The sequence below is a fragment of the Gavialis gangeticus genome, unplaced genomic scaffold (genome assembly GCF_001723915.1).
Source record: "Gavialis gangeticus isolate Ggan-Ray unplaced genomic scaffold, GavGan_comp1, whole genome shotgun sequence".
In the NCBI taxonomy this organism is placed as follows: domain Eukaryota; kingdom Metazoa; phylum Chordata; order Crocodylia; family Gavialidae; genus Gavialis; species Gavialis gangeticus.
The window spans coordinates 29,001,804-29,012,846 of record NW_017728996.1 but is presented as its reverse complement, the minus strand read 5'-3'; the positions used below and the strand labels follow the sequence as shown (position 1 = coordinate 29,012,846).

Genomic DNA, 11,043 nt, shown 5'->3' with positions numbered 1-11,043 from the left:
TGTGTGGCGTGGGGTAGCGGAGAGCAGTGGGGATCACCCCCTGCCAGCTGGAGCAGTGAGTCGGGGGGGGGAGGCAGTGCTGGAAGAAGCAAACAAATAAGCAACTAAACCTATAGAAACAAAGGAGTCACAAAAACTAATCCAGGTAATGGAATAAGAATCCATAGTCTTTTTTTAGACCATACTTAACACAGTCCAGCCTGTGGATGCTTTCTTGTTAGGCAATTTCCCATTCAAATCAGTTTCTAAAAATCTAAAAACAGCCACCCTGGGGTCAGTGACGGAGTGTCCAGGGAGGTTAAAGTGCTGTGCCTTATGTTTGCATGTCTTTCGGCAGTTGATGTCAGATTAATGTTCATTCATTCTGTTGCATAAGATTCACTCCTTCTCTCTGATGTAAATAGCAGAGGGGCACTGTAAGCAGGTGATGGCCTACCTGACATTGGTGGAGTTGCAAGTGAATGAACCTCAGGTGCTGAAATCCATGTTATTCAATCCAGTGATGATGTGGCCTGTAATGATGTTAGAGCACAGAAACTATTTGGGTCTGTTGCAAGGCCAGGTGCCTCAGTGAGACTGGGATTTAAGTAGACTGTTGCTTGAGAGATACTGTTTGAGATTGGGAGGCTACCTGTAAGCCAGGGCAGGTTTGCTCCCATAACTACTTTGAGATGGTCAGCCTTTTCCAGGAGGGGTTGCAGGTCACTAATGATGTGTCTCAGGTGTTCAAGCCAGGGGGGCCTATAGGCAACAACCAAAGGGACTCATCCTTGGGTTGGTATTATAGCAGGTCAGAGCAAGGTCTAAATCTGGCTTTGTTGATTTGTATGGCTACAGTTTTGGGTTGTATTATAATTGTAGGAATCCCTGCTCCTTAAAGTGAGAGCAGATATGGTTGTAACGCAGAGCTTGGGTATAGATCATGAATCTAACAGTATGCATAGGATGAAGATGGGTGGCATGGAGGTAGCTGTGGCAGTTGGCCAGTTTGATAAAATGTGGCTGCAAAGTGGACCTTGACAATGTTACTGTAGTGTCTAAGATATGAATTTGCTGGGTGGAATATTCCAGAGTTTGATGGGGGGTGGAAGTTATTAAAGGCCTGGTGAAATTTCTCTAGAGATTCCATCCCATGCATCCATACAATGAAGATGTCATCAGAGTACCTTAAGTAGATCATGAGGACAGGAGAGCAGCTGCAGACGAAAGGTACTTAAAGGTCTTCCACAAATATGTTGGCCTACTTAAGGGCCATACATGTGCCTATGGCAGTGCCGTTCATTTGTACATATAAGGAGTCCCCCAAACCTGAAACAGTTGCATGTGAGGACAAAGCCAGAGTGTGTAATGGAAACAGAAGCAATTTTCTTATTGGGGATAATGTTCTTCACACTTGTAATCTGTCTTTATGGGGGATGTTGATGTACAGAGATGTGGCATCCATGGTAGCTAATATGGTGTTAGCTGGAAGCTTGTCATTTTGTGTAGTTGGGGGTGGGGTGAATGCAGGTCTGTCTGATTTTTATTTTGCAATATGAATGCACATTTGCAGACTGGAGTGTCTTCTGTCCCTTGCGGTGTTTTCCTGAAAGTCCATCTAATTCCTGCTGTCTGCATTGTATTTTGCAAAGAACAAAGAGTACAAATCTCTGCTGGAGAAGCTAACTAGCTTGGAGAACACCTACAGCTCGGAGACAGAGAAGCTGCGAAATGATGTGGAACGGCTGCGCATGAGTGAGGAGGAGGCTAAGAATGCCACCAACCGTGTCCTCAGCCTTCAGGAGGAGGTTGCCAAACTCCAAAAGGATTTGCACCGAACTCAGTCAGAGAAGAAGACTATAGAGGAATGGGCAGACAAATACAAACTGGAAAATGAACAAGTAAGAACTCTAGGCCCAAAACTCTACCAGGTTTTACAAATCACCAATCTTTAACGTTCCCAGCAGTTCACTCTTCCTGTCACTTGCAGAGCTGAGGCTGTTAATTTTCTCCTCTTTTCTGTTCTTGTTCTGAGGTTGGGTACAGGATATGCAATAGGGTACAGACAACACTGGGAGCTTGCAGAATGGAGCACTCTTTAAAGCTAGAAACAGACATACAAATGATCTGACCCCAGGCTGATCATTCCCGTCTCCTCTGCCATCTATAATGGACAATGCACTGCCCTACAAATCTAAATCTGTTTTTTTCTGGAAAACTGGTTTGCACTCCCAGCCCCTATCAGATGGGAAGTATATTATTGCTTGCTGATGAAACAAACAAATACATCCTACCACTAAAATTTGTTTAGATTCCTAGGTCCTTTGTACAAGAACAGCTCTGTAGGACAGTTCTTTAAGGCTAAGTAGAAACAGTCAAAAAGCATGAGGCTGAATCGATTCAGTTATTGCAGGTTAGTCTAAGATTGAACCGATAAGCAAGTGAACAGACATTCACTTTTGATTCTGGAAATGCAGCCACATGCCTGCAGTGGCCCATGCCAGAAGCAGGGGGGCACTAGATCATGCCTCCATGCTCAGTTGGAGCAGACATCTTGGGCCAAGGCTAGGCCACTCACCCTGCAAAGGTGGGGAGGGGAGTTATGGGGGAGGTGCAAAGTAACCTGGGGTGCTCAGGGTCTGAGAGTTGACTTGAATCTGGAGGGGATCTGGGGGAGAAGTGCATTAAACTGATTTAACCTGAATCAGTTAAGTCTAATACCGCATCCATCCAGATTTATCTTAAATTGGTTTGGGCCATTTTCAAAGCGGTTTGTGCACACTGAACTTCTCTTGTGTTACAGATTTGAACCTGTTTCCGATCATTTATGCTGATTTATGTGTAATTTCTGTCCCTAGCCTAAATGTTTATAAACCTGTTCTACACTATGTACCGGTATACCTATCTTTTAGGGGACAATTTTTTTTTTGAGTATAGTTACATGTATACATCCTCTAATGTGGATTCAGGTAGGCTGGTGTGCCTTGCTTTATAGCAGAACAAATGCATTCACACTAGGTGCTTTGCACCATTTTAACTGCCCTGATGAATTAAAGTAGTACAACTTTTGTGGGCAGACACACCCTTAGATTTTTTAATGGAAACATGGGGCAAGAATATTGAATTTGTCTCTAATCTGTACGTCTTTGGAGGCAATGGCATTCTTTGGAATTTTACTAGAAGATGTTATAGATAGTTTAGGGTGTCAGGGTCACTTTTATCACCTGACAGAAAATCCAGTGTTGTTCATACAGGAGGGTAGAAGAAGGATGAGTTAAGTGAAGATGGCATCACTTCAACTTACTGATCTGATTCTTTCAGGGACAGTTAGAATATTTTAAGGTTTTGAAGTCTTACTGCAAGCTTGTAGATGTTGAGTTAGATCCTTTAGAGCTTAGAGTGTGCTGTTTAAACAGACACATTGACTGAAACCTTCCTCCTAACCTAATGCTCTTTGTTTTTGCAGTTGGTATCGGAACTTAAAGAACAGAATACATTGCTGAAGAATGAGAAGGAAGAGCTGAATCGTCGCATCTGTGACCAAGTCAAGGAGTTCACAGGTCAGTCCTAATAACTGCACTTCCATTTTTTCTGTTTAGTATCATTTGTAAAGCAGCACTCTTTATAGTCATTGGCACTCAGACCTGGCCAATTTTCTGCAGTTTATAAACTACACTGTCCTTTAATTTGAAGTTTATGAGCACAGGAAAAAAAAGCACACAGGGGCCAACTGTGTCTGTAGTGTATTCCAAAGAACAGATGCATTGTTGCATGTTAGCAAACTATTTTCTAGTGTACACCTAACTCTATCCCTCATTTTACATTGAAAATCATGCATAAATGGAGATGCCATCTTCAGATGCTGGACTGATGCAACATAAAAGTAGGCAGAGAGTTTTAAAATAAAATTTTAATTGATAGACCATTTTATTACTGCTACTCTAACCTATTAGAAGAAAGACATTGGAAAAATAATTTTAAAACATCCTAGTGAGTCTTTCCATGAAATGATGTTTTAGTCCTTTGTGTCTTTGGTGATACAGTACTTTACTGTGGTAGCACAAGTGCTATAGGCTGTTTTTGCTTTTTAACAATGTCTTTACACACGTGTCGAATATCCTGAACTTTATCTTGCATCTACAGAATGTGGACACCACACAGTAAGTTAGGACTGTTGTTTATGCTTTGTTTTCATGTTTTCTGTGACAGAGACCATGGAGAAGAAGTTAGCTGAGGAAACTAAACAGCTTGAGCTGGATCTGAATGATGAACGATTAAGGTATCAGAACCTACTGAATGAGTTCAGCCGCTTAGAAGAACGCTATGATGATCTCAAGGACGAGATGAACTTCATGGTGGTAAGTAGCTTAAAAATTAGGAGAATGATGAAGCATTCCTGGACTGTGTTTTTAACAGAACTCATTTAGATATAATAATAATAATAATAATAATAATAATAATAATAATAATAATTATTATTATTATTATTATTATTATTATTATTATTATTATTAAATAATTAAGATTTTGCTCATATATATGGGGTTGGAACTGTGTGCCTGTATGTGGGAGCAGTAATAGCTTCTGATTTGAATAGTTTTGCTTATCCACAACATTTAACTTTTATTAGCAATTGACTTTTTTTCTCTTGAATTATGGAGGATTTTTTTCAAAACCTCTTTTGACCTCTGATTGTTAGCTACAGTCTTACAGATCCATGGAATACTAAGGTGTGCCACTCCCCAACTCTGCTTCGCCTCCTCTTCATCTGTAGCCAATCCAGCCACTATTAATCTTGCAAGGGGATGTGGGGAAATACACAATCTTCACAGGATGCTTGCTACTTCTGTTATCCTGGGCTGACTGATCTTTTCCTGAACACTTGGGTTTAACTTTCCACAAAATACTGCACTTTTGCTCATTTCTGCTACCCTTCCCCAATAGGCTTGGTTATCAAATCTCTTCTGTGCGCTTTGGTTTCATGTTGCACAAGGAGAACAGCCATCTCAACCATTCCCAGAATTCTCATTGCAATGAAGTAACACAGAACACTAACTAATTACCTGCAGGGTTTATGACAAGTAAATATTGAAAAACCAACTGCTGGTACTGACTTGTTTTATTTGTACTTTTCAGAGCATTCCCAAGCCTGGGCACAAAAGAACAGATTCAACTCACAGCAGCAACGAATCTGAATATACCTTTAGTTCTGAGATCACAGAGGCAGATGACTTACCACTGAGAACAGAGGTAATACAAAAGAAATTCAAGTACTTGATCAGTGCCAAACAGATCTTTTCTTTATAATAAATCTTTGTGCAAAACTTAGCATCAAGAAATCCAATGCTTGAGTTGGTGCTATCTCATTTTCTTTATGAATGTCCCACTATTTATGTAGTTGTTTTTGTCTAATGCCTCAGTGAAAAAATGTGTAATTTTTTTGCATGACAATAAGTACATGTAGAAATGTTGACCACATTTGTTTGAATTACACATGTAAAACGGCTGCCTGCCCACCATGGCAAGCACAGTCATTTGCGCACACAGAAGTAGGAGCTGAAAAAAACCCAATGGAGACTCGCGGAAAAGCAGATCCTGAAATACCTACAGGCACAAGTAGCTGTGCTCTTGGTAACCACGTGTCTCTCGCTCGGAAGGCAGCTTCAAATCTCATGGTTCAGTTACACTTAGATTCACAAAACTGCTGCAAGCATCCAGTGCAGATCAGCTATGCAGTCCTTTGCATCACCAAAACTCCAAATTTAAAAGATTTAATGTGGACTCTTTCCACTGGCACAGTTTCACTCTTAATAGGAAAATATTGTATTAATATTCTTTTTTCTCTGTACCGTACAAAAAATAAAATTTAAATGGTACCTTATCATTACTGTAATCTCAAATATACAAAAATGCAAATTCCAGTTTACTTGGAGGTTTCCAGGATGATTACTCAGTTTGTCTACATTCTCCAGCAATGGGCACTAGTTATGAATAATTATGCAAGTCTGTTTTAATATATGCTAAGATTAAACACACACACAGCCATCAGATTCATGGACTGACTTGTGCCATTGTCAGTAAAGCTGTCAATAGCATTTTCATCTCAGCCCCCCAGAAGTTTCTTTTAAACTAGCTATTTTACTCTTGACTTTGGCCAGTATGTACAGCACTCTTGTCTCATCTGTTGAACAGTATTGATTTGGGAACTGAAGTTGGTGCAGGCTAGTTAGCCCCACAGTTGCACTTTACTGACAACCATATTTATTCCTAAACTCCTCATTGGATGATGATTTCCTAGCACAAATACAAATATCCTGAACTCTCCAAGTCAGCAACCAGTATTTTGTATGGATCCTCTCTCATTTTCAGTTTGCTATATTTTGACTTAGAGATGCCCTTATGCATAAGGATAAATGGACAAAGTAAAAGGTAGCCATACATTACAATGTTTCATGCGAGTGCTAAATACTCTCCTCTTAGGTTAACTGGAAACTATATGTAAAGGTTGCTCCTTTGCCAAAACCATGTTTAATGTCAATTTTGTTCTTTGGAATATTAATAAATACAATAACTTAGAGTAGAAATAGAGTTTAAATTTAATTCATCCCCTAAAAATCAAACTGATGTTAAATTTACAGGCTAACAGGAGAAAAGGGTATAAAAAAAAGTAGAGATGATTTGAAATGAGAACCAAGTTCCTTTCCATTCATGGGTTATGAATGATGACCTTTATTCTGCAAAATACCAAGAGAAGTCTAGTCAATCTAAAATCATACAAATAAAGGGAAATGAAAAAATTTAAATAAAAGGAAATGATGAAACTTACCTTCTGATAACCTTATATTTCACATCCCATCTAATTGCTTAAGTTGGTTTATAATGGATCCAAATAACATGTATAGAATGTTATTAAATAAAAAACCTAGTAGTTATAGTATAGAATGTTGTTATTAACTAAAAAACCTAATAGTCGTGCAAATTAGGAGAAGTTTGTCTGTATCTGCAGCTTGTTTTTAGTAAGTCTAACCACAAGCTTATCTCTTTTCTCCCTCCCCTTTCCAAACAAATAAGAAAAAAAGGTATGATTACTTACAGGCCTAATGCCTTTTAGTTAGTTTCTTTCCACCCTTAATGCCTTAGATTAGATGCTTTTATTTATACTAGTAGATTTGTTTTTAAGTCAACTTTTGAAGATTGATGAAAAATCTTGTTCTTGGTGTAGAACTGTGTTCTCACTTTGTTCTTTTCTGTTCAGGAGCCAAGCGAGAAAAAGACACCGTTGGACATGTCTCTGTTCCTCAAGCTGCAGAAACGAGTTACAGAGTTGGAGCAAGAAAAGCAGTCCTTGCAGGATGAACTGGACCGGAAGGAGGAACAGGCTCTTCGTGCCAAGACCAGGGTAGAGTGTATCTAGCCAATTATATGATGACATCAGGTTGTTCCACCTACTGTTTGTTCCATGAATGCTAAATGGTGTCAACGTAAAGCCATAGGGCATTTATAGATGCACTCTGGGTGTGTCAGGGTGGGGACTGCTTTAATTAAAGCGTCTCCAAGAGCTGCTGTAATTAAACTACCCAGACTGTCACATGTGTCATTGTCTCCATGTTGAAAAATGGCTGCAGGGGCAGTTTTTAAAGTACCTGGGTTGGCCCCAACAGCCTTCCCTGATGTCCTGGGTGTCTCCTGAGGCTTCAGATGTGTGGAGCCTGACCAGCAGCCAGAGTGTAGCTCCAGCTCGCCAGGCTCCGGTTTCAGGTGGTGCATGCTGCTGCCATGTGCACCACCCCTCTTTTTTCAGGCCTGGGTTTTTTTGACACCAGGATTTCCCAGTGTCAGAAAAACCTGTCGTGCTGCAAATTAGCAACACAACAAATGCCTGTATGTGTGGTGCATGTGGTTTGTGGTGCCACAGATGGGTTTGTACTGCTGCATATTGCACATGTGCACTCATCTGGATGTGCCCATATAGTCTGTTAATACTTATTTTGCTTTGCCAATATTTTCAAGGCTTGTTACCTAAATTTGGGCTCCTAAATCCTTAGTGGGCCATTTAAAATAGGTAGGACAATTTTTTTCAATATTGTTGAGAGCTGGAAGTACTTGGACATGTTTGAAAACTAGATCATAAGTAAATGGAACAAGTCTATGTTAATGTTTCACAGAAAGAATTCAGGGGTGTAGGGCTGGATGTCTTGCATTGAGCTCTGTGAGAAGATGATTGTTTAACTCCTTTTGTGACTGAGAAATGATCCAGTTGAGATCAGTTAGTGACAGTTAAGAGACATAGTGTTTATTTTTTTGTGTGTGTTACTCCTAGGAAGAGGAGAGGCCACCGATGAGAGGCGCAGAGTTGGAGTATGAATCACTCAAGGTATTGTGGACTGGAGGCTTCTGGTGTTTATGTAACTAATAAGAATGTTGTCTCCAGGTATTCTGGCTGGGGTAAGAGATACCAACTCTCCTGACCTAAGTCAGCTGGAAGAATTAGGAAGAAATTTCCTCAGCAAGCATTTTATTGCATAGTTTGTTCTTTGTGAGGTGTAGAATATGTGGCTGGGGCCTACACCTTGAGAGGAATGGGAGTGAGTCCTTTTTTTTGGCTAGATGACTTCTCTGCTGGCCAGTTCCCTTGGGTTTAAGGTTACTTTGTGTACATACCATGAACCCAGCCCGGAACTGTATTGATATCAGAATATATTTTGGACCAGACTTATGTCCAAATACTATCAAATGTTACAAAAGTTCAGTAGCAATACTGAGCCCTCTTGCTGGGGTTTCATAGAAATTCTCTTTTTTTGCTGTTCAAGAAAGAGAGCGATTTTAATTGACTCTGTACAATTCACATGTACATATTCTGGTTTTGTACTTCTGACAAAAGATAGTTAATGAAATCCTTTGAGGCACCGTATCAATTGTTAGGAGAACACAAAGAATGACAGGCAGAGAATGACTATATTTTCACAACAGTCACTCAGATTTTTACCCTTCTGTGGTTCATAATTCTGTTTTAGTAATATGGAGGAGTAAAAGAAGCATTGCTCAGTGATGGGGCTGTCCTTGATTTTGCAGCGTCAAGAACTTGAATCAGAGAATAAGAAACTGAAGAATGAGCTTAATGAGCTGCAGAAGGCTCTGATGGAAAAGAGCTCTCCAGAGGTGACTGCTCCTGGTGCCCCTGCTTACAGAGTCCTCCTAGATCAGCTGACTTCAGTAAGTGAGGAGCTGGAGGTACGCAAGGAAGAAGTCCTCATCCTGAGGTCTCAGCTGGTGAGCCAGAAGGAAGCTATTCAACCCAAGGTAAGTAATACCCAGCAGAGGCTCTGTGACATAGTTAAACTACAGCACTGGGCTAGTTTGTTACGTGGTAGCCTGTCTGATGAATGTCTGGGAAGGCAGTAGGCTTTGCTAAGCCTAGACATATGAACTTCCTGGGGATGAGCAGGCACTAAACTGTTATAAGAACATAGATATTAGAATGGATTACATTGATAGAGTGCATTAACTCCTGATTTCTGGCCTGCATACCAGCCAGTTTGAGCTTAAAAATATCTGGTCTGTTGCACCAGGACTGATTGGTGGATGGTTTGGCCAGTATCTTCCAAAGATGACTATACGCACTATTGATTGGCAAACGCTGGAAGTTGAAGCTTAAAAAATTGCAGAAAATGTCTTTCTCCTAACTGCCTGAAAGATCAAGCTTAATTGTTAACGTTATTCAGAAGAACTCTGAAAGCCCAGACATCTTTAGAAATTGGCAGCAAAAATAATTGAAGAGCATTAATTAGAATTGTGCAATACGTATGTTGCAGAAAACTCAGAGTAAGCCCCTTCAGTTAAATTAGTTAATCTGCTAGCAGTGCAGAAATCACTGTCAGCCATTTGCTGCTATGATGTAGTATGAGTGATATTGTTCCCTAATGAATATTTAGTTTACCGCAGATCCTAGGAGTCCATCTCCAGTAATGCTCAGTTGACAGGCAGTGGGAAAGATTTCTTCACTGAAGCATTAATTATCATGTTGTTTGTTTCAAAGTAGCAGAAAAGTGTCAAAAGGATAATCTACAGTGCTAAGTACATTCCACTTTATTGTCCGAGATTTACTGTATTGTTTGATCCAGAGTAGAAGGTACCATCAGACTTCACCAAGGTCCTTATTTTCAAGAAAAACAAGCATATAATTCAGATAGGGGTGCACTGATAGATTTTTTGGGCCAATACCAATGGCTGATTTTTAATGAGCTCTATCGGCCAATCCTCTTCTGATTCTGATGTGCAGCCGTGCAGTGTGGAGAGCAATCCAGCTGACAAGTCTATTGTGGGGGAAGGGGGGGCAGGAAGGAGTAAGGAGGGTGCAGATCGAGGCTGCCACAGTGAGGGAGGGAATGGAGCAGGGGCTAGGGCAGGGCATGGGACAGAGCCATGGCTCATCTGGATGGTGTGGGGGATGGGGGGAGCGGCTCCCACCACTGCACACACCCTAGAAGATCATGGGGGGCATGATAAATGCACGCGGCATTTATCAGCTACGCTATCGGCCACATCAAACAAAAAAGAGTCAATTGCCAGTGCTCTCAATTTTCCTCGTATCGGTGCCAGTCCAATAAGTGAACAACGTATCGGTGTGCCTCTACATTCGGGTGATATATCAAGATTTTTTTCTTTGGTTTTCAAGTATTTCTTCTATTTAAGAAAGTTATAATGCAGAGTGCACCAAAGAGGAAAATATTGGGATTGGACAGGAAAACTGAGTCAACCAAAGCTTTAAAGCTCACCAGAGACTATTTCCCTTGCTATTCTGAAAAGATATGATGATGAAGTAAAAATGATTTTTGACACTTCTAAGGGCAAGACAGATAAAAAGATGCCTGGTGGGCTGGTAAGAGTGAGTTTGCAGCTAATTTCTGACTGGTAATTTGGGTTGTCATGGTCTGAGAGAGGTTTATTGACCAATTGTTTCTCTTCTTTATCGCTTGCCAATTTGATTTACAGGAGGATAAGGTAAACAATCTTTCAGTGCTGTAAGATTTCTTACAGACTTCTTAAAAACAACCCCCCCCCCCC

General features: G+C 40.5%; 1 protein-coding gene across 1 annotated transcript in view; it reads left to right on the top strand.

Annotated features, from left to right (window-relative positions):
* MYO5A (myosin VA) overlaps nucleotides 1-11,043 on the top strand; it is a 172,548-nt gene that overhangs the window by 116,756 nt on the left and 44,749 nt on the right. The window contains exons 22-29 of the mRNA XM_019503826.1: nucleotides 1,632-1,880; nucleotides 3,446-3,539; nucleotides 4,189-4,337; nucleotides 5,116-5,229; nucleotides 7,235-7,378; nucleotides 8,300-8,353; nucleotides 9,052-9,279; nucleotides 10,972-10,980. Of these exons, the coding sequence (XP_019359371.1) occupies nucleotides 1,632-1,880; nucleotides 3,446-3,539; nucleotides 4,189-4,337; nucleotides 5,116-5,229; nucleotides 7,235-7,378; nucleotides 8,300-8,353; nucleotides 9,052-9,279; nucleotides 10,972-10,980 (1,041 nt within the window). The remainder of the gene's footprint in view (nucleotides 1-1,631; nucleotides 1,881-3,445; nucleotides 3,540-4,188; nucleotides 4,338-5,115; nucleotides 5,230-7,234; nucleotides 7,379-8,299; nucleotides 8,354-9,051; nucleotides 9,280-10,971; nucleotides 10,981-11,043) is intronic.